Here is a 27,027-nt window from a genome sequence, read left to right on the forward strand (position 1 = left end):
GGGGGTAAACCAGAACGAAACGTGCTTCTGGCCCATGGCTGTGGGAGCTCTGGGACACACACCAGAGGTTTATTATCAGGGGTCTGGCTGCCTGGGCTATGGCCCTCCCTGCTCCCTGACCATTCTTAGGGAGGCCTGGGGCGAGCTGGAAGGTCTGTGGGGGCCCTGACTGAAGCTGCAGGCCACGTTCTGAGGCAGGGCTAATGATAAAACCACAGGAGCCCAGGCCAGCCTGGGCCTTACAGGACAGCAGGTCTCGTGGTGACAGGGCAGCGAGGTGAGCTCCCAAGGCAGCTAGGGCAGGACACGTGTGGGAGTGAGGGGCGCACATATGTGATTTTCTGGGCTCGTGACCGGCAGGCCTGCCTCAGTAGGGGTGTCTGGGGACAGGCCCGTGTGCGTGTGCACGCTTGTGCATTTCCCCCGCTTTGAACGCCAGGGCTCCCTCCTCCTTGCCAGGCTGCGGCTGCGGAGGGGAAGGCCGAAAGGCAGAGTACAACCAGTGCTGGGATTAGGCATGCAGCGCCGGCCCCACCTGGGCTCCCGAGATAATGCCGAGTGAGTCACCTAGGGAGGGAGAGACAGGCTTGAGGGGGTGGTACAGACGTGGCCCTGCCCTCGGTGCCTCCCACCACCGTCCTGGGCCCTCTCAGGGTGGGGCTCTGGGGTGTAAGCTTTTATAGCGTCACAGCCTTTCTCTGCCCATGGGCCCCCCTGTGAGCCTCGGTTTACTTGCAGCAGTGCTCCATTTCACGGATGAGGAAGAGGAAGGCTCAGGGAAGTTAAGGGGCCTGCTTAAGGTCAAACGGAAGTGTGGAGTAGCAGCCCAGGCTCCCTGTGTGGGCGACAGGAGAATGGATGATATTAGGAGGCAGTATTTATGGAAACCTCCCGTGGACCAGGTCTTGTTTTACACACTTGGTTCGTGTTAACTCATCTAGCCCTCAAGACAGCTCCATTATATGGATGGCAAAACTGAGGCTCAGAGAGGTTAAGTAACTCCCCTGAGGCCACCCAGCTGGAAAATAGCAGGAGTGGAATTTGAATCCAGCAGAAGGCTCCCCCACTTCTGGTGAATGTGGCAGGAAGGACACAGGTCAGTTCCTGGCAGGGGTCTCTCCAGGGGGTCACCTGGGGAATTTGGTTCTGGTCCTCTCCGGTAGGTGGTTCCAGCACGCTGGGCACATCCAGGCCCGTGCCTCTAGGGTGGGAACGCCATGGCCTCTCTGGTGGTGACAAGAAGGGGAGGGGGCGGGTGGGTCAGGCCTGCTCCTTGGAGGACGTCCTGTCCCTTGCATGGCGAGAAGTTCCAAAGCCTCATCTCCCCGCTGTGTCCCTGTGTCCCCTATTGATATTCCAGAGATGCTGGTGAGTCAAGCTGTTGCTGGTCTGACCTCCAGCTCCAACTCCCAGGGCTGAGCATCAGACTTGCATTTAGATGGCCTCAGTCAGTGCAGCGGCAAGGGTGGTGACCGGCAGCCAAGGCTCAAGGCCGGGGCGCCTCCTCATCCCACGGCTCTGTGACATCTCTGGACTCAGCTTCTCTTGCTGTGAGGGACACTTGCCTTCTGGAGGCTCCGAGGTGAAGGGGGAAGAGCTTGGCCAGCCAGAAAGATTTGTGCCACGGGGGTGGGGGGGGGTGCTGACACTCCTCATATATCTGGGAAACCAGAGAGGTTTGCCCCAGGCCCCCCCCCCCCCCCCCCAGATCCAGAGGCCCCCTAAGAGAGGGCTGCTTCCTTTCCTGCTGCCCCCCTGGTCTTTTCTCCTTCCACTCTCCTCTCCATTTCTCTGCTGCAGCCACACCAGCCTCTTCACTGCTCCTCTAGCACTCCAGGCATAAGCCCACCTCAGGGCCTTTGCACTGGTGGGTCCCTCTGCCTGGAACTGTCTTTCCCTGAGTATCCATGTGGCCCACATCCTCGGTGCATTTGGGTGTCTTCTCAGCTGTCCCCTCTTCAGAGAGGCCTTTCTGACCACAGTATCTGAAATAGACCCTCCCCCGGGCCATCACTCTCTGTTCCCTGTTCCCCGCTCTGTTTTTCTTACAGCACTTGACAAGTAAATGTGTATTTGTTTATGGTCCACGAGGGCAGAGATTTTTTGCCCGTTTTGTTCTCCGCTATGTGTCTCCCTGGCACATAGTAGCTGCTTAGTAAATGTTTGTGGAATGGGTCACAAAATCCAGCCCCCAGCGACTCACTTCTTTGGCCCTTCTCCCACTCAGGGGCCTGAGGCTGCTCTCCTGGCCTGCAGAAGGGCAGACTGAGGCACAGAGGGCTAGGTTAAGCTGTCCCGGGACCCCAGCTTCCTCCCCGCACCAAGCTTGCTGGCTGGCCCCGACCCTCTCGAGACTCACTGAGGACAGCATCCTTTCCTGGAGGCAGAGCAGGGGTATGAGAACGCAGGGCTGCTCTGCAGCTGCGCCAGGCTGGGATGTAGGGCTCAGCCTCCTGTCATTCTTCGCCACAGTGCCTGTCTTGGGACGCTTCCTCCTGAGATGCAGCCTGCGCTGGAGGGCAGGAAGGGGAAGAGGCTCAGTCTTCCGGACTCACTTGAGTTTCCCAGCTGGCCTGGGCTTCACACTCTCTGTGTATGCAGCCCCTGTGTGAGGAGAGGAAGGAGCCGGCTCTCGGTGCGCACGGGAGGAGCAGTGCACCACCAGACCCAACACCCCGCCCTGCCTGCAGCAGGTGCTTAGCAGAGTTTGCCTGAATGAGAACCAAGGGCTGGGATGATGCGTCTGTTAAAGCAAGAGATACACTGCGGGGGACTCGGCCCAGCCAGACCGGCTTAGACACGTGAAGAGGAAGGGAAGGGCATGCCAGGTGGGGGAACAGCATGAGAAGGAGGCTGAAGGGAGGAGCGAGTCAGGCAGAAGGGACCTGGCCGAGGGGCCTGGCCGTGGGATGGGGACCGATGCGAGATGGAGCTGAGCAGAGTGTTTTAAAGCCAGTCCTGTGTTTTAAAATTTTCTGGCAGTTGGGGTCATGTCTGCTTACCCAAGGGAGTGTATTAGCACAACCCAGCTCTACCTGCTGTGTCGCCTGCTTGCTCAGAGCCCTGAGTGGCGGGGGGTGGGGGGGGCCCTCTGCCCTTAAGGCTCAGGCCAAGGCTCCGCCTCTCTGCGGGCTTCCCTCCCTAAACTGCTCTCCTCCCAGGTGGAGATGCTCACCTGAAGGGAGGAAGACCTTCCCCAGGGCTCACCACCTGGGAGACCTCAAGCACACCTGCCCCAGTGCCTATCGAACTTTCCCTGGGCCTCTGCTGTTTGACTCTGGCTGGGCTCCTTGAGGCTGGGGAGGGATAGGGCTCTCTTGGCTCTGTGCTCCTCACGCTCCCTTGCACCCAGCAGGGCCTCAGTGGATGTTTATAGAACGAACACGTGAGCAAACAGATGACCAGCCCTGTGTCCTTGGGTCCATCACTGCCCTTCTGGGGCCTCCTTCTTGCTCATCCGTAACAGGTGCGGGAACATCAGCTCATCTCCTGCATCTAGCTCTGCCCCCTACAGGCTGTGTCCTCACAGTCCATGGCCCCTGGCTCCAGGCATTTTTCTCCATAAGCAAAGGCTCTCCGAGGAGCGCTGGAAAAGAAGACATCTCTCAAGACCTAAAGGCGTGAATGTCAAATGATGACACTTCAGAGTTTGGTCTTTTGGTTCAGGGATTATTGGGGCCAATTGCATGGGGACAGAGCCTAGAGCATGCAAATCTTCTCACCCCTAATCAGATGAAATGTGGTTGAAATTAGCCAAGGAGCTGGGGAGCTGGAAGCAGGAGGGGTCCTACCACTGGATTTAGCTTGGTGTATGTGAGAGTGAGGTACTTTGTAGCATCTTCTTCGGGGGAGACCTCTGGGCCCCCCTCCCCCCGGCTGCTTCCGGGAGTCACAGCACAGGCCCAGTATGCCCTGGCCATTGGCCACACATTCTCCAAGGATGTGGAGGGGGAAGTGGGCCCTACCTCGCAGCCGGTCCTCACCATTCTAGCTTAGCAGCCAGGCCGCCAAAAACTTGAGACCCATCACGTCTCCTGCTCCCTTGTTCTGCTGCCCATCACTCCACCGTAGGTGGAGATTAAGTGGACCTGGCACGGGCACCCCCTCCCAAGCCACGAGGCCTACCACGCGCCAGCTGGGTCTCCTGGACAGCGCTTGGAGATTGGCAAGGTGTTGGCATCGATGTGACTGCTCGGTGATTGCCAGGTCAATCTTCGTACTGCTGTGAAGATGAACCCCGAGCTTGCCTGGCCCGCCTTGGGGACTTAGCCTGTCCACTCTGATTTCTCTGCCACTCTGGCCTTTGGCAGGGTGCTGACACCTCTTGATTTTGTGAGTCCCCTGGGTTGGGTGTCATTGGGTCACTTTTCCTGCTCTCTCCAATTCGTCTCTGATGTGCTTCCCCTGACCTATCACAGCAGGGATGTGCACTGATCTGGGTTTGCCTCTAAGCTTGACGGGGATGACAGGAAGAAGAAGATATTAGATGCCAAGCCCTTCTTGCCCTGAATTTGCATCCCTTGCCTCCTGGACAGGAAGCAGCATTTTCTTTCACTGGTCTTCTTTGTGGAACGTGTTTGAAGATTTCTTTGGGGTTTAAAAAAACTTCCCTTTGTTGGTTGCAGCCCCTTTGTGGCTTTGACCTTCTGAACCCTGTCCTCTGGATGCCGCGGTAGAGTGGAGTGGGTAAGAGCCCAGATGCTGGCTCTGTCACCATGAGCTGTACCACATCGAGCAGTCCCTTATGGTCTCTGGGCCTCAGTTTCCACCTTGTGAAAGGAGGATATTAATAGTAGCCTCCCCTCACCGCCTTTTAGGTTGCTGTGAGCAGTAAGTGAGTTAATGTGTATAAAGTGCTTAGGATAGTCTGGGCCCTGTACACTTGATCTTAGCCAAAAGGCCGAGAAGCGATAGTCTGGGCCCTGTAAAAACACCAGGCTGCCAAAGGTGTCAGTTGTCACCATTACTAATCAGAGTGGGGGAGCTGGGCCCACTTCTAGTTCTGCTTCAGTCTCTGGGTGGCTGTGTAACGCTGGGCTGTTCACTTTCTCTGAGTGTCAGCTTGATGACCAAGATGAAGGCGATGGGTTAGGGGACTTCGGAGGTCCCCCAACATGCATCTTTGCATGCTCACCCACTGCTCTTGGCTTTTCTGTCTGTCCTCACCACATGGAAGTCCAGGTACCATAGGGTTGGCTCCAGCTTCCGGTATGTCTGTCGTTCTTGGGCCCAGACTTAAGCCCACAGAGTAGCCATGCACAGAGCAACCTGATCCTTCTGATTTTTTCCCCTTTGTTAAAGAGCAATTGGAGAAAGCCAGTGACCTTCCCCTGCTCAGGTTTGGGACCTCCAGGAACCCTCTACACCTGTTTGCTGACTATTGGACTTCAGCCTGTTTTCCTATCTGAGATAGGGTCGTCAGTACCCCCACTCTGAGCTCCTTGGAGATGTAGCTAGCTAAAGCAAGCCCCATACTGCCTTTTCTCTGAAGCTCTGGAAAGATCCTGTGAGCTCACCATTTTCTTTCCTCTCCACTCTGAGGCTTCCTGCTTCAGGCCTGTATGGGGCTGCTGAACGTCCTGGGTGGGGTCTTAGCCTCATCCTCTACTCCTGTGTGACCTTAGGCAAGTCACTTCCCCCCCCCCCCTCCCCTGAGCCTCCAGTTCTTCATCAGTAAGACCAGCAAGGGGCTGGGTACCTTCTCTGATGGGCTCATGCATGTGGACACAACTGAGGGCTGCTCGTAGCCATTTTTGCCTTGTTATTCTGTGTCCACCAGCCTTCTTCCCAGTGTTTTTGAGCCCCAACAGGCCTTGTCTAAAAGGCCCCAGAGTGGGGTGCCTGGGTGGCTCAGTCACTTAAGCAACTGACTTTGGCTCAGGTCATGATCTCACAGTTCGTGAGTTTGAGCCCTGCATCAGGCTCTGTGCTGACAGTTCAGAGCCTGGAGCCTGCTTTGGATTCTGTGTCTCCCTCTCTCTCTGCCCCTCCCCCACTCATGCTCTGTCTCTCTGTCTCTCAAAAATAAATACACATTAAAAAAAATTAAAAAAAAAAAGGCCCCAGAGGTAGGGAGGGTCATATTCCTTGGTGGTCACTTCTTCAGTGCTTGCTCCCTTCATGCTCCTGGGGCTTTCAGGGACTCAGAAAGATGGAGTCCAGGCCTCTAAGTCACATAGAGCCTGCTCCATAGGATGCAGCTGGTGAGGAGGAGAGTGGGGCATTTCTTTTCCTCTTTAGCCTCTCATCCATCGCCTCTGCATGGTAAGTCATTCATTTGCTGAATAAATATTTATTGAGCACCTACTGTGTGCCAGGCATTGAACCAGGACACTAGGGACATGGCAATGGACCAAACAGATGAAGATCCTTGGCCTTGTGAACTCACATTTGGGGAGAGGGCCAGAGGCAGCTTACAGTAAACAAGTAAATGCATCACTATATAATACAATTTCAGGTATCTCCCTCCTACAATTTCAGGGAGGAGCTGATGGCATGCTATGGAGAAGAATAAAGCATCTGGCAGAGAGGGCCAAGTAGGGGAGACAATCTCATATAAGGTGGTCAGAGAAGGCCTTTCTGCAGAGGTGGCATTTGGGCAGGGCCCCAAATGCAGTAAGGGAGTGAGGTTTGTGATCTCTGGGAAGAGTGCCCCAGGCAGAGGAACGAGCAAGTGCAAAGGCCCTGAGGTGGGAGCCTGCCTGGCATTTCTTGGAGAATAGCCAAGAGGAGGCAGGAGCAGAGTGAGTCAGGTGGAAGGATGTAGAAGAGGATGGGCTGATCACGTGGGGGCTTAGTTGGCCACTGGGAAGACTTTAGCTTCTAAATGAGATGGGAACTATTGGAGTGTTGTGAGCAGAGAAGGGACGTTAACAGACTTGGGTTTAATAGGATCTTTCTGGCTGTCGTGTAGGGAACAGACTGTGAAGGCTGAGGTGACTGAGGCAGGAATGCCACTGAGGAGGCCACTGCCATCATCCAGGTGAAAAGCGATGATGGCTTAGACTGGGAGTGGGGATGATGAGAACGGACTGATTTAGGGTCTTAAATTTTTTTGTTAAATTTTAGACAGAACAGGAGCAGGGAGAGGGGCAGAAGGGGAGAGAGAGAATCTTAAGTGTGGGTCCTGACGCAGGGCTTGATCCCACGGCCCTGGAATCATGATGTGAGCCGAAATCAAGAGTCAGATGCTCAACTGACTGAGCCACTCAGGCGTCCTGAGGGTGTATTTTGAAGCTCAAGCCCACAGGACTTGCTCCTAGATCGCATGTGGACTGGAGGTCGCTCAGGCAACTCCTGGGTTCAGCACCACGGATAGCGGCAACCACCCCAAGGCCAGACCTTTGGGGAATCCCTGGTTGGCTTTGGTCCCAACAAACTGCCAGTTCTCTGCCAGTCTTTGGCTGCTGAGCAAAGCCTCATCTTTAAAGTGCAGGTCTCTTCCCTTCAATTCTGTCATTAATTTTTTTTTTTTTTTAGCCAAACATATTTATTTCTGGGCACTGCTGCGAATTCTTTTTGGGATGAGGCAGGTGTAAATGCAATTACAGTTGATCTTTGAACAGTCCCGGGGGTGGGGGTGCCAACCTCTATGCAGTTGAAAATCTACATATAAGTTTTGACTCTCTCAGAACTTAACTATGAATAGTCAGGTTGACTAGAAACTTCACTGATAACATAAATAGTTGATTAACACTTATTTTGTATGTTACATGTATTATATAGTGTTATAAAAAAGGAAGCTAAGAAAAAGGAAATGTTATTCATAAAATCACAAGGAAGAGAAAATACATTTACAGGACTGTACTGTATCAAGAAAAATCCACATATAAGTGGATCTGCACAGTTCAAACCAGTGTTGTTCAAGGGTCAACTGTATATAACTGAGAGAAGAGGTCTGGAAGCATTTGTCTCCAAAAATCCCTGCATCTGGCTAAACAGTTGTTTGGGGAGGGGGAACCTCCTTGAGGAGGGGTGATGGGAGGGGAGCCTTAAAGAGTGGGTGGGCCTGTCCCAGAAGAGCAGAAGGGTATTCTGGGTAGAAGAACTGCCTGACTCATGCAGTACTTGGTGACGTCTTCCTTCTGAGAGTGAGGAGGGACAGCATTCCTGGGAGAACAGCAGGCCTATGTGGGTTTGGGGGAGTCTGGCCCATGGCAGAGGCCACTGTCCCCCCCCCCCCCAGGAATGCCACAGACTTGCTGTGTGTCTTTGGATAGGCCACCATTCCTCTTTGGCTCTCAGTTTCTCCATCTGTAAAATGGGGATAATCGCAATCCCTACTTTGCTGGTTATTGTAAGAATGACAAAAACAGGTGAATTAGCCATCGGAAAGGCCAAGAGAGGGCTGAAGGGCTTGAGGGGGGGCTGTCTTTGAGGTCTGAGCCGCCAGTGGTGAGCACTTGGTCTCTTCCTGGTGGGGTTTCTCCCCCTTGCATTGTGACTGTCCTCCCCTTTCTCCCCAACTTACATTATATCCATGCCTTATATCCGTGTCCCATTTTCCTGTAGACAGAATGATCATATGGATATTCTATGCAAATTCTCATTTTTAATGAGCCAGAAGGAAAGCTAACGACCATTTGGTAGACATCTTGGGACCCAAGGGAGGCTTTGGGATGGGGGGAGGAAGCAGGACAAAGTGACAAGCGAGAGGAGAGGGGAGGGAGGGAGAAGAACAAAGATGGATAGGGACACAGTTGGGGCTGCCGTGGGGGGAATGGGAGGGGTGCCTTGCCTGCCCCATTTTACAGATAGGGAAATGGGCTTAGAGAGAGGAGGCAACTTGCCAGTCACCCCAGAAGGTGGGAGAGAGAGGTAGAAAGGCAGAAGAGAGGGGGAAGATCAGCTGGAGAAAGGAAAGGGGGAGGCAGCCAGACCGAAGCTCTGGCTCATGGGACTTGGTTTCTTTATCCGTAAAATGGTCACCTAAGCCATGGGTTGATTGGGAGGAATTAATGAGAGAATGTGTGAGCACTGCATGAACTTGAGGGCTGTGGAATGGAGGAGTGTGTGTATGTGCAGGAGAGAGAAGGAGAGAGAGAGAGGGAGGGAGGGAGAGCCCGATTCGGGGCTGGTTCTCACCAACCGTGACATCTGGGCCAAAATCAAGAGTCAGACGCTTAACCGAATGAACCACGCAGGCGCCCCTAGGCCAACTCTTCATTAATTAGTTCATTCTTTCATTCCTCAGCATCTGTTATCTACTTCGTAGATAGCTATCAGCTCCGTGAGGGCAGGACTCTGGTTTGTCCTATGAATAGCTGTACCCACAGTGTCAAGGACAGTGCCTGGTACTGGGGGGGGGGGGGGTGGGGTGTGTGGGTAGGTGCTTCATAAGTTGTTGCTGAATCAGTGAATGCTCGAGTCTGGCAGTGGCCATCTCTCATAATTTTCATTCACTGTGCTAAGCGCAGTGATTGAGATGTTGGGATCGTTAAGGGCGCCCAAGGGAGAAGGAGCCTGGGGATACCCACGAAGGCTTTCTGGAGGAGTGGGCCATGTGCTGAACCCTTAAGAGTGGACAGGTGCTGACTTGAAGGAGGAGTCTGGGGAGGGGAGTTGGGCACAAAGGCAGAGGAACAGTCTGAGCAAAAGCAGGAAGAGAGGGACACTTTGGTGTGTGTTGGCAACTGTAGGTGCTGTTGGAGGTAGGGAGAGGTGGATGATGAGGGTGCAGGGCCTCAGGACTTGGACTTGGCCCTGAGAGAGGTGAGAGCCACTGAGGGAAGGGAGTGGTGGAGTGGGATTGGAGTTTTGGTGGAGAGTTAGGGGGCCGGGCCGGGCTGTGTAGGTGTGGGACTCTGGTCTGGTAAGACGGTGTTGATGGGAGTCGGGGTGCACAGTGGGTTAGAGCTGAGGGGTCAGCTGGCTGCTTCCGGGTGAAGCCAGACCTGCCCCAGGAGCGCTGAGCCAGCCTGGAGAGGGGCCGGGGCAGCATGTGTGTGAGTAGCACATGCTGGGCTGCCTTGGGCCGATCACGGCCCTTCTCTGGGCCCTGGTTTCAGTCAGAAAGGAGTGCTGCCTCCCCCAGTTCTGGTGTGCAGGATGAGGGTCAGCTGAGTATCCGTTTCCAGCTCCCTTGCTCCAGGATGCCCTCCGGAGACCCACTCAAGGCTGTTCCCAGGGTTTAGGCCTGGAGCCCCTGTCCGGGTCTCTGTCTCTGTGCTCCTAGCTGTGGCCCAACAGTGTTGGGAGAGCCTGGGGAAGCTTGTTGGGGTTAGGTGAGCACCGGGCAGCTCAGGGCCCACATCTGGACCTCAGCCCCAGACCTTTGTCCATCATTTCCTACTCACCTGAGTCCTGGGCAGCCCATTACCTCCAGAAAGCCTCTCATGGCGTGCTGGGTCAGGCTGGTGTCCGCCGCTGTCCTCACTGCTGTCCTTGCCACCGTCCTCTGCCAATGCCAGTTAATGAAGCACGCGCACATTCACCGTCTGGGTCCTCCCTCCCTGGCATGGGTCAACAGCCCCATTTTCTGGCCGAGGTAGCTGAGGCCCAGTGGGGTGAGGGGATTGCCTGCATAGATGGGTGCCGGGGCTGGGCCCCCCGTTTGCTGCGTGCTCTGCTCTTGTGCCACCTCTCCCCCTGGCCTGGCCTGAAGAGGAGGGGGCGAGGACTGGCGCGAGAAAGGGTCCGGGAGGACTTCATTACCCAGTGCCTGCTTGTGGGGGGGGGGGGGGGGGGGGGCGGGTGCTGAGCCCGCCGCCGGCGGGGAGACATGCTTGGCCTGCCTGGGTAATTACATCTCAACATTTCATTTTGCTTGTCAGTTTCCACTTCCTGGGGATGTGGGCTCCTAAATATTTCATCCCGGCCTGCAGCTGCCTGTTCCTCCCTGGCCAAACCACAGGCCCAGCGGCCGGCCCCCAACCCCGGCCCCTCCCTGCCCAACTGAGCTTTGTCAGTTCCTGCTATGGGGTAGAGCTGGCCAGAGGTCAGATTCTTCACGCCCCTGCCCCATGCAGGGTCCCCGCCACCAGCCCATCACTGGCCCCTCTCCTCAAGGGGTCAGGGGTGTAGAGGCCAGGCAGACCACACTGCTGGCAGTTAGGCTCAGTTCAGCCGATGTTGATTAGCACCTACTGTGTGCCTGGCACTCCGCTGGAAACTGGGGAGTTAGAAACGAGAAAGACACGGTCTTCGCATAAATGGGCTTATGGACTGATGGAGGAAGCCGACAATCACATTATAATAGCAAACGCTTACTGAGTGCTTCTGTGCCAGGCCGTGCGCAGAGCGCCTTACATGTATTAGGCCCAGAGAGGGAAGTAACGTGTCCAAAGTCACCCAGCTAAGAAGTGGCTGGGAGCCCTCACGCCTCAAAGCACGAGAGCTACAAAATGGGTCACAGCACAGGCAAAGGATGGCACGTGCCTATGGAGAGGGTGTAACGAGAGCCCAAGTAGACAGTGGTGAGTTCCGGCTGGGGCAGAGATCTGGGAGGTTTCCAAGGGGAAGAGGAGGAGAAAATGAGCCCCTGTGGGGTGTTGGGCGGATAAAGAGCAGGAAGGGTATTTCTGGCAAAGGGACCAGCAGACGCTGAGGGTGGGAAAGGCTGAGTTGCGTTGGAGAAAGAGGTCCTCTTGTGGTAAAGTGTGGAGTTTGAGGCTGAGGAAGCGGGTGTCAAGGGACCCGGGGGTCCTGTTGTGTGAGGGGCCCCTCGGCAGAGGACTCTGAGCTCACACTCGGTGATCCTGTGTCCGGCTGCCCCCTGACTTGCTGTGTGAGCCTTGGGCAGACTCTTCCCTACTCTGAGCCAAATCTGAGAAATGGGTGGGGATTCCCTCAATCAAAGGATGCCGGCATGGCCACTGAGAGTGGGGGGGAAGGCGGGGCCTGGGGACTGGGTTAGGGCAGGGGTCTCCTGCGGCGGCGGGGGGGGGGGGACAGTGGGCAGGGACAGGTAGGAACCAGCCATCTCTCTGTGCCTTGCACCCCGTCGCCACCACCTGCCTCCAAACCTCTTTGCTTCCTTTTTTATTTATTTTTTTCTGCCTTTCTCGCTTCAAAGGTGTTTTGCCTAAATGGGTTTGTGTTAAGATATTAGGTCGATCACTCAGCAAATTTCCCTCTGCTCAGAGCTGAGCACCATGAATAATGCAGCTCTGAACAACGCTGCCACTGCCCAGCAGCCTCTGGGGAGGGGACAGCCACGCTCGGCTCAGAGGCACTGAGCCCCACAGCTGCCTTGATTAGTCCCCCCCGGACCTGCCCCTCCCCTCCCCCACCTGTCCCCTCTGAGGCCCGGCCTGTCCACAGGTGATCCCGGCAATCTTCACAATGACCCTGCGTGTCTGGGGTGGGGGTAATGCCATCCTGTTTTACAGATGCAGAAATGGATGTTCAGAGAGGTTGGGCAAAGTAGCTTTTATCACGAAGCAAGTAGCTGGTTGAAATGGGACATGGGCCCTGCTGTGCCCAGACTCAGCCTCCTGTGTCACACCAGGCCAGCTCTCTGATGCCCGTGTCCCCTGCACCCCCAGAGCCAGCCCGGTTCTCCACACGGGCAGGGCTGGATGAGAGTGGAGGCAGAGGGAGAGGGTTTCAGAAGAAACATAGGATTTGCCTCACTGGAGGGGCCACCGAAGCTGCTTGGTGAGTTGCCATGAGTGCATGTGTGTGTGTAGGGGGGTGGCTGGGAGTGGTGGCAGGGGCTGAGATTGTTCAGGAAAGGAAGCATGTATGTTCTGCCCTGGACAGTCCCTGGGCTTCTAAGCTTTGGTCGTGGGTTCTTCCCAGCACCCTGTGTCCGGGGACAGTTCTTGCTTTATCACGGTGCCCCTGGTCCCCAGGGCTTCTCTCACTAGCCCTGGGTCCTGGCCCAAGCTGGGTAATGAGGTCTCTGCCTTCCCTGCTCCTGCCCTCCTCCTGGGGCAGCCCCTACCCCCACTGGCCTCACCGACTCCCCGGAGGCATTGGCTCCAGTAGGAAGACGCAGGCCTTCACAAACTCCATTGCATTTGAGCCTCCCTCCTACTCCACCAGGTACAGTTTCTTTAAGTCCTTTCCCATTTTGCAGATGGAAAGTCTGATGCTCAGAGAGGCTGAGTAACTTGTCCAAAGTCACACAGTGAGTAAGCCGTGGAGCCTGCATCCTTTGCCTCGAGCTGGAGGCGCGGAGGAAGCTGAATGCAGGTGCAGTGTTCATCCTTTGCACAAACCTTGGGGGTACATTAAGGAGGCACCTCCAGGCGGGATACTGGATGACTGTCTTATCCTCATTGTCCCTTGGTACCTGGTCCCTTTCTGGCTCCAGCCAAATATCTCACAGTGGGGCCACTACCTCCCTAGGGCTGGAGTCATCCTGGCCACAGTGGGGAGGGTAGATACTCTATTTCATGCCCTTCTCTACTGGCCCTGCTGTCTTCCAGAATCGGAGGACCTGCCAGTTTGCATGGCTATCTTATACTTTTCTTCCCTCCTTCTCCTCCTCCTCCTCCTTCTTCTTCTAATGTCAACTCTACCCCCAGTGTGGGACTTGAACTCACGACCCCAAGATCAAGAGTCTCATGCTCTACCAACTGAGCCAGCCAGGTGCCCCTTTGCTTGTTCTTTTTTTGCCTGTGTGTTTCCTAAGCACCCATAGCGAGGAATTTGCATTTAGGTGGAGAAATAAAATCTCAAGACAAGGCAGGACTGAGAGAGATGTCCAGGTGTGTGTGAGGTGTGTGCATGGAGCTCACGAGTGAATCTTACAAGGGCAGATGCTGTGCACAGCTTGTCTTTGTAGCCTGGCATGAAGTAGGTTCCAGGCACAGAGCGGGTGCCCAGTGCCTGTGCGCACAGATGTCCGGGCGCTCGGCCTGACCAGGTGGTGGCTCAGAGGGGAGGTCACAGTGGGCTGCAGGGGTCAGGAGCTCCCAGAGGAGCTAGAAGGGTTTGTGCAGGTACAGGTGCTCACCTTGGACTCCTGCAGAGCCTCTGCCCCTACACCCGTGTTGATGGCTCCTGCCCCCCTGTCCCTTCCGTCCCCGTCAGTCCGGCACTCAGTGGCTCGTTCATCCGGCAAGCGTGAATCAGTGCCTGTCTCCCGAGCAGGTGCAGCATGACCGCGGGACCCCTTGGGGCTCTGACTAGAGATGCAGGTAACCAAGGCCCAGTGAGGGAAGGGCTGCAAGGGTGGGAGCCCCCTGGCTGAGGGAGCAGAGGCCTGTGGGGGCAGCAGTTGTGGTCGGATGGCAGATTCTGGTAGGGACCTGAGTAAGGCTGGATGTTGCAGATCTGAGGAGGAGGTGAGACCTCAAGTCTCTGTCTCTGTCTCTGTCTCTCTCTCTCTCTCTCTCACACACACACACACACCCACACACGCATGCATGGAGCCACTGAGGGTTGTAGGGAAGGAGCCATGTGTCAGACGGAGGCTAGAGTGGAGGCTAGAGGGTGGGGAGTAGGTCTGGGAACAGGAGCAGAAAGAGACAGTGGCCGTGAACCCGGCCTGAGCTGCCACCCCCCCACCCCCCCACCCCCAGAGGCCTCAAGCCCCCTGTGGAGCCCCAGGCCCAGCTGAAGCCAGAGCTGGTCAGACTGGGCCCAGTGCGGGCCCACCCCTCACCGTCTCCCACAGCCCTACTCACCCTGGAACAGCCACGGGCCAGGGGCCTTCTCCCAGGGCCTGGGCATCTTCCTGACCTCAAAACACCCTCCAGTCCCGGCTCTGCTGCCTGAAAACAAAAGTAGCTCTGGATTCATCACTGACCCTCTGAGTACCTTCCTTTCCTGAAAGCGCATTTGGGGAGAGGGCCTGGCTCTTGGAGTGGGAGGAAGGAGAGCAGGGCCACGCGCGCGTGCGTGTGGGTGTCCGTATGGTTCGGGGTGACTCCCAGCCTCCCTCATGCCTTCCCCCACCTCCCTCTCTGCTAGGAACCTCCAGGAACCTGGGGGCCCCCCTCGGGTTGTGCAACTCCCCCCACCTTTCTCTCCATGTTGCAATTTGCTGCCTTCACATTTTGCCATAATGTAGATTTTTCCACTTGATTTCCCAGGATTTGTCTTTTCATTGTTTTTCTCTCTTTTTAAATTTAAAAGGGGGGGAAAAAGCAAGGAAAAGAGAAAGGGAAAGAGAAAGAGGAGAGGAGCTCATGTCTGTGCTGGCCTCCTGCAGTGGCCAGCTTGTACCGTGAGGGGAAGGGTGGGTTCAGCCGTGGGGAAATTTCTCCTCCCTAGTCTGGAGCCCAGCCCCCCAGTGCTGTTTAGGCCAAGTGGACATCCTGGGTTGCAGAGTGTGATCCCAGGGCTCTGGGCGCTGGAGAAAGACAGAGTGGATGTGGAGTCCTCCCAGGACAGGGAGTGCTATGGATTGGGGTGCCCCATCCTGGCCACTCTGCCCACCCCTCTGCCTGTGTGCTGGCCGCTTAGCTCCTTTCTCAGGGCCTGGTGAGGGAGGGAATGAGATTTGGAGGACGAAACAGATGCCCAAGCCTGGAGGATGTGGCTGAGGCCTCTGGGGAGGAACCAGGGAGCCTAGGTCCCCTGACTGCCCCACCTCGTGGGCTTGGGGGAAAGCAGGCTGCCTTGGTGGGAGGGCCTTCGCTCTCTGCCTGCCCTGGCTTCCAGGGTGGGCCCAGCCCGTAAGTGGGGGTGCTGCGGAGGGAGGAGATCTGGGGGTTGCTTGGGGGGTGGCAGGATCGCGGGGATGCTTATTCAGACAGGTTGAGTGGGGAGAGCCATGTGGCAGGGGACAGGGAGGTGTGGGGAGGAGGAAAAAGTGGGCACAGGTGCAGTGTGTGTGAACCTAAGTCCACGGGGGCATTAGGGAGACCCCTCCAGGCAGGAAATCCGGCTGGCTGACTCCCCCTGAGCATCCCTTAGTGCCCGTGGCTTTCCACGTCCCCAGCCTCAAACAAGCGCGTACAACCCCAGGCAGTGGAGGACAGAGAAATGAGGTCATTTCAACAGCGAGCTCTCACTTGAGGATGGGATCTACAAGTCCAAAGTGTTTTGAGTTCCTGGCTGTCAGGCAAGGCAGCAGCTCCTAGGGAAAAGTCAAAGCAGAGTCCAAATCTGTGCCTCTTAAGCTGCACGGCCTGGCCTGAACTTCCCCGTCCTCTAGGTCAAAACCGGGCGGAATGAGGGGATGCGGCCCCCACTTCCCGCCCTCACATCACCCTACTTACTCATCTCTTCCTCTGCCCTGCCTCTGAGATGTTTTCTGCCACTGTGAGTGGGCTGTATGAGGGTGGGGGGCTCTGTCCTCCTCACGGCTGTATCCTAGCCTCGAAAACCTCCCCGGTACCTAACAAGCTCGGTAAACATCTGTAGACTCAGTGAAGGGAAAATCGTGGTAGCATGTGGGCACAGTGTGTTGTTGAATGCAGTGTGAAGCGTGGACGAGCCGGCAGCGGGCCTGGCACCGGTGGGCCTTCTGCCATGTGCTCCTGCTGGCCAGGAGGGCCGGTCCTTTTGCATTTTCCCTCGGGCTCATTGCTGTCTTTGCTGGTCTTGCTTTCTTTCCCAGCTAGACTGTGAGCTCCAAAGTAGGGAGTTTACTTGTTATCACTTCTCAACATCTGATTGTGCCAGGAACGGAGCGGGGCAATTCTCGAGTGAATGCATGCATGCATGAATGAATGCGGATGGATGGATGAGTGAATGAACAAACGAACAAATGCACAGGCCCGGCCTCGCCCTTGGGGAGTGTAGTTGGAGGCAGACACCGACACAGATACCTTGGCTGGGCCTGGAGAACACCGGGAAAGGTCACCAGGCCGCAAATGGAAAGGGCTCAGAGACCACAAAATACAACAGGCAACTGATATCAAGTTTTGCTAGTGGAGTCTCTATGTCACATTCAAGTCGGGGCAGGTGCCTGGAGCCCGGGGGAGTCACAGGGGACAGCTGGCCAGCTCATGGCCTGTTCTCAGGGGAAGAGCGGATTTCGGGAGCCAGAAGGCTGGCAGGAGAAGGGCGGTCCCAGACAGGCACCCCCCACCCCTCCCCTCCGGTGCACTGTGGATGCCACTGGGCTGCGAGTGCTGAGCAGCTCCATTTCACAGATGAAATAGGGAGGCTGGGGTGTGCCCTGGCATGTTCTCCATCAGGCTGCACACGTGAGGACTGGAACGCCCTCACTGCCACTTGTGCCTGGAAGGTTTGTCTTGCTTGGGTCCTGGGGTCCACGTTTACCAAGCACGCGACGAATCTAGCAGACAGAAGCTCCTGCCTTCACACAGCTTTTGTTCAGAGGTACGTGCGTCTCCATACAGACCGCATCTTGTTTTATTATATGCGGTCTTTAAATCCCTCACAAATGGGACAGATCAGGTTGCGATTTGCCTTTTCGAGCGACTTTGTGTCCTCCCAGGATTTTGTTGGGCCGACACACGAGAGCTGTTTTCTTTCCATTGGGCAAACACCCATTTCTCCGATCTTCTGTTGTAAAATATTTAGGTCATTTCCGTTTGTTTGCTATTGCGAACGGCGCTGTGGTACATGTCTGGCCGGCTCCCCGTCCCCATGTGTGCGTTTCTGGGGAGGAACGCAGAAGGGGGCGGGCTGGCTTGTAGGCAATCCGCACACTTCACTTTACCGGATGTCGCCCTGTGGTCTCCAAAGTGTTCCTTGGACACTCCCTCGTGGAACTGTCCAGCTTTCTCAGACTAGAGGCAGGGCCTGGAGGGACGGGACCAAGGACAAGTCCGTTTTGGCAGGTGGGACGGCATAGGACGAGGGGAAGGTGTGGAGATAGGGCAGGCTCTGTGCTACCTTAGCTGGGGGTGTGCTGGGCACTCACTGCAGGAGGGAGCTTGGAGGGGTGAGGGGGCTGGCGGGGGCCCAGGGAGGTGAGGGGATGCCTCAGCCTTCACTGTGGGTTTAGTCTGGGCTGTTACGCTGTGACAAAGCAGGCGGGAAGCAGTGAGAGGGCTGGCCTGGGTTTTAACCCCCTTGGTGCAGTGGTGAGAGCCTCATCGGGAGGTGGGGTCTGCCCCAGCTGCTGTGTGCCCCCGGGCAAAGCGCTGCTCCTCTCTGGCCTCATCCTCCTCGCTCCCTGTCCAGCTTGGGCCAGGAGGTCTCTGAGGTCCCCACGCCCGCATGTGCTCAGATGTTCTTGGCAAGTGCTTGTGGCTTCCTGCCCCTGGCCCTGTGAGCGGAGGCACTGACTTGGCGGGCATCAGAGCCTGTAGCTGGCAGCTGGGGTGCTTGCCGGGGGCTGGGAGGTTGCGGTGTGGAGTGAGGGGCTTGCCAAGGGGGGCTTAAGGGGCCATACCCAGATTCCTGCGTGTCCCCTTCCTTCTTATGATCCTGCGCCTGGAGTCTGGGAGAGGTAGGAGGCTCCAGCCTCTGATCAGAGAGTGTTTTTTGCCACTTAGGTTTAATTCAATTATATGTGCTCTCCGTATGGACCCTTGGATTATTACTTTATCCATTGAGAGAGGCCATGGGGAGAGGAGCAGGGGGTGCAGACAAGTGCACTGTCCCTGATAGAGAGGTTTGAAGAGGGCATCCCAGGGAGCGTTGGCCATGGTCCCCATGGTGATGGTGATGGAGCTGCAGCTTCGGGGACAGCACAGGGGACAGAGGGGACAGAGGGCTGGCAGGCTTGGTGTCTGACTTGGAGTCTTTCTGGGGCCGGGGAGGGGTGGCAGGAGGTAGGGGTCAACAGAGACCCAGTGACCCAGGCCTTTTCTTTCTCAGCCTAAGAGAGGGTTTGGACACAGACCCAGATTGCAGTCCCACTTACTGGCCGTGTCAGCTCCATCAGCTACCTAGCACCTCCGAGCCTCAGTCCTCCTCTGTAAGATGGGGCTATGAGCACCCGCCCCAGGGTGTGTGAGGACTCGTTGCGCGCCAGGCCTGCAGTGCGTGTTTCAGTAAATGCTGGTCCCTCTGAGGCTACTCTGGTCCTCAGTGCCACTCACTACTGACAGCTTGCCTCATGTCAGCAGAGCCCCTGGTGAGCCAGCCACTTAATCCCCCATTCGGGGGTCCCTGGAGCAGCCGTGCTGACAATTGGGCAGCCACGCAAAGGGACCCTGTGGGTACTTGGTTTCTCACCCTGGGACAGTGACACCAGAGGGCGCTTACTCCAGAGCAGGCAGTGTGCTCAGACATGCCCATGTCTGTGGCCCGCAGGATGTACCCTTGACCTTGTACCCCAACCCATTGTCCACGTGGCCCAAGCCATGACACGTTGGACTGGCAGAAGGGGTGGTTGCCGGAGACAGATGGCTTGCGTTTCAACCCCTACCTCGCCACTGACTGTCTGTGTGACCTCGGGAAGCCACTTAACCTCTCTGTGCTTCAGTTTCTTCATCTAGAAATTGGCGATGTGCCGACGACACCCCAGATGAATGAATCCTTGTAAAATTTGCCGAATAATATTCACCGTGCGTCAGACGCTTCATAAATGTTCACGATTGTTGTTGAGCTCTGCGTAACCCCCCAAACTTCCCCTCCAATCCCCTCCCTCCCTTGGGGTTGTAAGAGTATCCTGCTCAGACCATACTCCCATCTCAGGCACCTTGTGGCTCACGTTCTAGCTGACGGAGCTGTGGTCACTTAATTCTTCTCTCACCAGCAAAATGAAGCGTGCAAGATACGCCCTGGGGTGTCAGGTAGGACCATCCCATGGATCCTCCTGGGGGAGGGGGGGCATGGCCCAGAAAGACCACCTAATCTGTGAGTTCCTCCCTGTTTGAGAACAATTCGCTCCCATTCCCTGCTTCCCTCCCTTCTGCCCTGACCCTCCTCCTCCCTCCTGGAGCCAGGTGGCTCTTTCTTACCCCCCCGTCCAGCCGCCTCCCCTTGTCCATCTGTCTCTCCAGATGGGGGGGAAATGTCACAATTGGCCCACTTTCTAACTGGAAAGGAACCATATGGAGGGTTTAGCTGGGAGCAGAGGGTCTACCCAGCCGCCATTAGTGCGGGGCCAGCGCTGTGGGCAGCAGATTGGCTCCCTTTGGCTCTCTCTGCAGGACCCGGGACTGGAGGGACCAGTCCTACCCAGGCACCCTCCCTCCTTCTCTCCTCCTCTCTCTTTCCCATGAGCTCTGATGACCATGGTCTTCTGTAGCGCTTGGGATTTCTTTGGTGCCTAAGGAGAGACCTCAGGAGCTCCGCCGGCCCCAAAGAGGCAGAAAGTAAGGGAGGGGGGTTCTGGTCAGTGGGTAGGGGCAGAGGGCTGCTTTGCCTGCTGCGGAGAACCAGGGGGTCTACTTCCTGGGGACAGGGATGTGAGAGTGCCCGTGTGTCGTGTGGCCCCAGGCCTGGCAGGTGCCTGGCGCAGAGCAACCCCTCTTGTAGCGAGGGTACCTTGTTTCTCCCCAGAGTGTCCCACATCTGACTGCTTACGCCTCCTCCCTCAGACTCAGCTCAGGGTCACTGCCTTTGGGCAGCCCTTCCTGCTTGCCACCTCCCTCCCTGCCCAAGGGTAGAAGCCCTTCCTGGGTGGTGGGGCTTGGGTTTTGATACTTTTCCTGGTGGGGTAGGGTGTGTGTCCCAGGACTGTGGGCCCCTCGCAGCGCAGGCCCCCACACAGAGGTGCGTGGAACCTGTGCAGAAGCATCAGGTGGCCTTGGCATGGGCAGAGAGGCCATTTGGAAGCCCAGGGGTAGCAGCAGCCGGGTGCCCAACCAAGGTAGATGGTTTGAGGCATTGCTGGGTCCCCAAGGGATCCTGTTTGGGGTGGAGCTGGGCTGAGACCCTTGAGCAGAACCCAGAGGAGGCCGACAGTCTTCGATAAAGGATCTGCTTCATTAAGAATAACCCTCCACACTTTTCTATCCGCTGAGCCCTGACTCTGCCACCCGGGGCCCTGGGGTTCTTAATCCCTGGGGGCTCCCCTGCTCCGTATCCCAGCAGGGGCAGGGAACCGTGTGGCCCTGGGCAAGCTACTTCTTTTCTCTGAGCCTTAGGTTCCTCGTCTGTCAGGTGCCGTTGATACCAGAAACAGTGGTCCACAAGTGCTTTTGTGCCAGCTCAGGTGGGATTTGGATGCATGAATGACACCTGTCTCCCGCCAGCCCTGGAGAGACATGTCTAAGGCTGGGGACTGGCTGGGGAAATCTAAAGTGCTCCCAGGGTTTCTGTGAGCCTCACAGATTCTGTGAACCTGGCCCTCAGATTGACGCTGCCTCCCGGATGCTCCCGCAGGCATGGGGCTGGGCTTCTTGTAGGGGAATGAGCTCAGGAGATAGGCAGGCCCTGGCGTCTTGTCTCCCCCACGCCCCCCGCACCCCCACCCAGGACCCAGGCAGGCAGGCAGTGGGCCAGGGAAGAAGGAGAGACAGGGGGGCTCCCAAAGACTCCCTGACCCCTTCCGAGCTCCTCCTGAAGCACTCTGTTGGAATGGCTCTTGAACTCCCAGCTGGGAATTTGCTCACGAATAAGATGGGGAGAGGCACCCTGCAGGGCCAAGGAGTGGAGTGGGAGCTGGGGAGCCTACCTACGGAGGAGTCTGTGAGTGCCCGGAGAGGAGCTTGGGAAGACCTGGATGGCCGGCCGGCCCGGGATGTGCCCGGGATGTACCCGGTTTTCCCGGCTCGTACATACGCAGGATGTACGGGTACGAGCCAGCAGCCACACGGTGCTCTTGCCGAGGGGGCCTGTTGATAATATGTGCACTAACTCACTTAGCTTTGTAACAACCCTGTAAAGTAAGTAGTAGGAATGTCTTCACTTTGTAGATGATGTATTTGAGGCACAGAGAGGTTCAGTAACCACCCTGACGTCACACAGTAAGTAGTAAGCAGCAGAGCTGAGGTTGACACCTAGGCGGCCCAGCTCCTCAACACTGCTGTATCGTCTCTTGCTAGCAGCCTGTTTATATATGGGGGAACTGAGGCACAGAGAACTTAAGTGACATGTCCAGGGTCATCCAGCTGGTGAGTGGTGGAACCGAACTTTGTAGTGTGGCCGTTGTAAAAAAATTTTTTAACACTGTATTTATTTTTTGAAAGAGCACTAGTGGGGGAGGGGCAGACACACACACACACACACACACACACACACACACACAGAATCTGAAGCAGGCTCTAGGCTCCGAGCTGTCAGCACAGAGCCGGCTGCAGGGCTCGAACCTGTGAACCGGGAGATGATGACCTGAGCCACAGTCGGACGCTTAACCAACTGAACCACCCAGGTCCCCTGTACTGTGGCTGTTCTAACCACACAGCCTGTGCCTAGAAATCAGGACTTTGGAGTTAGGGGTCCAGCTGGGGGACCAAGGGCAGCCCCTGGCCTCTGTCTCCTGGAGTGAGTGTGTGTCCGAGGGGGTGGGGTGAAGAAGGGACAGACCTATGCTGCCTTGCCCCCCCTCCCCCACCCAGGCTGACTGGTGCCCTTCCCACAGGGGGCGTGTGCATTGCTCAGTCGGTGAAGATACCACGGGAGCCCAAGCCTGGGGAATTTGACAAGATCATCCGGCGCCTCCTGGAGACCTCAAATGCCAGGGCGGTTGTCATCTTTGCCAATGAGGATGACATCAGGTGAGGGCAGGTGGCCGCGGGGTGGGGGTCGGGAGCCAGTCATGGGGAGAGCGGCAGGTCCTGCTAGAGACCTTGCTAGACAAGCCTGACCCCACCTAGGATCCGGAGAGGTGGGGTGGGTAAGTGTGTGAGCTGGGAGACCCCTCAGGCTGGGGCGCAGGCTACTGCTAATGGGTACCCCTCCCGCCTCCCCTACTCTGTTTCTTACATCCGTTCTGCCAACTGGGGTAAGCCGGTACTTTAACAGAGGAGTTAAGGTCCTGGGCTTTGAGCCAAAGCACTTAGGTTCTAATCCTGCTCTCCCTTCTCCTAGCAGTGTGACCTGAGGCAAACTTCTCAACCTCTCTGTGCCTCTTTATTGCTTAAAAAAAGGTGGGGGGTTAATGATGCCTGCCTGAGGTTTGAGAACTGAATGCAAGAATGTACATAAAGGGCTTAGAGCAGAGTCCTGCCTAGCAGGTGCCCAGTGTGTGGGGAGCCCCTGCCTCCTTTCCTGGACAAAGCTTGGAGCAGTGGGAAGAGGCCTGGGCTGCGGTTCTAGTCCTGCTTGGGTACACACTCACCCCTGAGCCTCAGTCCCCTCACTGAGCATTTGCAGAGGAAATGGGTGGGCTTTGGGTGTGAGGACCACACAGTATAAATGCTGGGTCAGCTCACCTGTCTGCACGTCTGCCTCTCGTCCTGAGTCAGAATCTCGGGAGCACTTCAAAGATGACCCCTGAGTATCCACCCCTATTAACCCACTTCCCTTCTTCCTGCCTTTCCCCCTGCTACTACCTCTCAGACTGATATCAAGGCCAAGGCGGGGGCCAGACCTCCGCGATTCTCCTGAGGGGGAGAGACACAAGCTCTGAGCTCGGGGAGCCCCAGTCTGGGGAGGGGAGACACAGCCCTGCCCTCAGGGAGCCTCAGCCTGAGGGGGAGACGCAGCTCAGAGTCTGGTGGGGGAGGCATGGCCCTGCATTTGTAGAGGAGGATGAGACGGTAGGAGTGATTCTCCCCAGACCTCCTCCCTCAGATAGCTGGCCTGAGGCGTCATAGCGTGCTGTGCCCTCAGGCCTCCCCTGCCCTCCAGCCCGGCCAAGGCCCCCTGTCCACCCCTGCCCCCATGCGCCTCCTACCCTGTTGCTACCCAGTGTCCATCTGGGTCCTGTTCCCTCCGACACTTTCCCCACTCGGTAAGGACCCCATCCTGGACTCCTGAGTTGCAGCAAAACAGACTTCCCCCAGGAGTCACTGCCAGGTCCCTGCAAGGAAGGAGGGGGAAGTTCTGGAAGATCATCAAGGCCTCAAAAGCCAAAAGACCAGCTCTAAGGGGGAGGTATCTCAGGCAGTGAAAGGCTGGGAAGGGGGAGTCAGGCTGCTGAGCCCGGAAGTTGCTCCTGCCCCCCTCAAGGCTTGAAAGCCTTGAAAGGCTTGAAAGCCCCTTAAATTCTGCCCCAGGACATTCCTGTTACCCACAGGTCTGCCAGCTCCTGGGGCAGGAGGGCCCCTTCAGAGGTCCTTTGCCTCACTTAAATCACTGGTCCCTGCATTCCTGTCCCCGCCCCCACCCCAAAGCCTGGCGCTCAGATCCCATACCCCACCCAGGGGTGCACCCCGCTCTAGACCCCCTGCTTAGCTCAGATGGACCCATGTGCTGGGAGGGAGAGATGAAGGCACTGGGCCATGTATCCCACAGAGGGGAGGGCTGACTCCAGAAGGACCGGTAGCAGGAAGTGTGGGGTGGGGGGTGCAGAGGCATTTCTGGAAATCCACATGTATTTTCAGAAGCAAACAGAAGTAAAAATAAACCCAGGTGACTTTGCAGGGATGGAGGCCTGGGAGCTCTGGTCATCTCTGGCTGGCCAAATGCAAGTGGGTATTAATAGGGCTGTGGGTGTGGCTTCTGAGCAGCCCCCACCCCCCGCTAGATTAATGTGCCCTGGCGGGTGGGGGGCTGCAGCAAATTTGGGGGACCGGGAATATCGAGAGTTGGGAGATGCTGAAGGAGGGAAGGTATGGGCTCTGTGGCCTGGAAACATGTTTGTCCCTGGCAGCCCCAGGCTGTCCCACCCCAGCTGGCTGCCTCCTGCACAGGCCCAGCAGCCACTCTCAAGCCCTGGTGGCTGTGTCCCCGTTTCCAGCATCATAGCCTCTTACTTGCTGTGCAATCCCGAGCAAGTTGCTTGCCTCCTCTGTTCTCCAGTCTCCCCGTCCCCCCCCCCCCCCCCCCCCCGCCCCCCATGGGAAGCACTGGGTTGGGGGAATTCTTCCCAGTCCTTCTTGGTTTTCTCATCCCTGAGCATCTCCTGTGGGCTGTGCCCTGTGCTGGGCTCTAGGGTCCCTGATTTGATTACGACCAATGTCACAGTAGGACTGTGACACCCTCCATCCAGGAGGGTGTGGAAAGCAGCTCTTTGGAGGCCCTGGGCTTTTGGCACTGGAAGAGGTGGGATGGAGAGGGCTCTGCTGGCAGGGAAGCCCCAAGTGCAGAGGAGTAAGGGTGTAAAGTGTGTGTGTGTGTGTGTGTGTGTGTATGTGTGTGTCCGCATGTGCACACATATACATGTGAAAAGGATCCAAGAGATGTGGTCGTGGGATTAGGGCCAGGTGACACGAACCCGAGAAGATCCAGGCTGGGTAGATGTAGTTCCAGGGGCCTGAGTCAGATACGGGGCACGTACGGTGCAGGGACAGACGTGGCCCTGGGGGCAGGAGTGGGTCTGGGGGAGCATGCTAGGCCTGTGGGCAGGGGTGGGCCCAAGGGACAGGCAGGGGCTACAGGAACAGGTATGGATTGAGAGGGGGGCGGCCATGGGCCTGTAGGCAGGTGTGGGGCAGGGGGAACGATGGGCCTGGGGGGACAGGTGTGTGTCTGGGCAGGGTAAGCCAAGGGCCCCCAAGCAGGTGTGGCCAGGGTGGGGCAGTTGCACGGGCAGACACGGCTGGGCTGGGCTGGCGTGTGTTCCCACAGGCATGTGCTGGAGGCAGCACGGAAGGCTAATCAGACAGGCCACTTCTTCTGGATGGGCTCGGACAGCTGGGGCTCCAAGAGCGCACCTGTGCTGCACCTGGAGGAGGTGGCGGAGGGCGCTGTCACCATCCTCCCCAAGAGGATGTCTGTGCGAGGTAGGCCCGGCAGCCGCGGGGGCCGCGTGCCGCCGCTCTTGCCTGCCACCACTGTCGGGGTCATCCTCAGCTGTTCCTCCTTCCGTCCCCCTCCTCCATTCCTCGCCCAATCCTCATCTTCCCGCTTCCCGCCTCTTTCCTCCACCTTGGCCCACACCTTCTTTGTGCTGATGTTCTAGGCTGCGCGGCCTTTCTGGCTACACTCAGCCCCGCTGGGATTCAAATCCAGATTCAGGACCTTTCTTCTCCCTTCTCAGATATTTTTGGGTGTGGGGAACATGGGGCACGTGTGGCACATACAGGAAGCTTATTTATCAAGGACTTTCCTTCATCCCCAAACACTTCTCTCATCTGGGACGAAGAGGCAAGGCCCTCGCCCTGCCTGGGGCAAGTCCTCTGTCAGAAGGGGCTGGGAGCTCCCAGCAGGTGACAAGAAGAGGGTGCTGTGCTGGGGGGGGGGGCAGGGTTCTCCCTGCAGGGCTGCCTGGGTCTGGCAAGCCCTGGGTGGTGTTGGGGTTGGGCCTGTCCTGCCCGGCATCCCTTCTTCTTGGGGCAGAACCCACAATTACCCTGGGCAGGGATGGGCTGCCCTGGCCAGAACCTCGCTGTGAGTGAGGCGTGAAGTTCCCATTAATGGCTCAATTTGGCAGGGATCTCACTGTCCTCACCACAGGGGAGGCAGACTCCCAGAGCCTTCTCCCCTGCTCTTGCTTCGTTAAATAGAATGCAGCACTGATGGAGCTGGGAAGGCCTGCAGACATCTGTCTCTACCGAACTTTCCAAGACACCAAGGCCGGAGCATGGGAGGCACTTGCTCAAGGTCACACAGCAGTGTTCTCTCTTTGCCCTGAGGCAGAGGGAGTACAGGCCACAGAAGTTTCCACATTACCCTTCTCAGCCTCGAACCATAGTAAATACAAAATAACAGTAACTCTGGCTATTGGTAGACATCTCATTTAGTCTTCTCAGCAACCCCACAGGACACTTTTATCCACATTTAGTAAATGAATGCATTAAGGCTCAGAGAGATTAAGTGACATATAGTGGCTATTAAGTCGCATAGCTGGGATTAGAACCCCAGAACTTGCTTGACAAAGTCCCTTTCCTCTCTGGGATATTAGAGAAGACTTTGAGCAGTGGTTCTCACCTGGGGGTGATTTGACCCCCAAACGCCCTTTGGCAATGTCTGGAGACATTTTTGGTTGTCACAACTGGGGCGGGGGGAGGCGGTGATGCTACGGGCATCGAGTGGGTGGAGTCTAGGGATGCTGTTCACATCCTGCACTGCACAGGACAGTCCCCCACAACAGAGAATGATGGGGCCCCAAGTGTCCAGAGCACCAAGGCTGGGAGGCCCTATCCTAGCCCAGTCCCTCACCGATGTCAGCTTTTCTCCAGCAGCTGGCTCCTACAGCCACTGAGCCTCCACTTGAACCCGGCCCTAGACAGGAAGCTCACCACATGGTGTGGACCCTACTGAACTTCTGGAACT

At 56.8% G+C, this 27,027-nt stretch overlaps 1 protein-coding gene across 2 annotated transcripts in view; it reads left to right on the forward strand.

Moving 5' to 3' along the window:
• The window catches only part of GRM4 (glutamate metabotropic receptor 4), a 105,755-nt gene that overhangs the window by 45,519 nt on the left and 33,209 nt on the right, over window positions 1–27,027 (forward strand). For both annotated transcript variants that reach the window (XM_049653420.1, XM_049653421.1), the window contains exons 3-4: window positions 22,289–22,424; window positions 25,381–25,535. In XM_049653420.1, coding sequence (XP_049509377.1) covers window positions 22,289–22,424; window positions 25,381–25,535 — 291 coding nt within the window. The remainder of the gene's footprint in view (window positions 1–22,288; window positions 22,425–25,380; window positions 25,536–27,027) is intronic.

The sequence above is a fragment of the Panthera uncia genome (assembly GCF_023721935.1).
Source record: "Panthera uncia isolate 11264 chromosome B2 unlocalized genomic scaffold, Puncia_PCG_1.0 HiC_scaffold_24, whole genome shotgun sequence".
Lineage (NCBI taxonomy): Eukaryota > Metazoa > Chordata > Mammalia > Carnivora > Felidae > Panthera > Panthera uncia.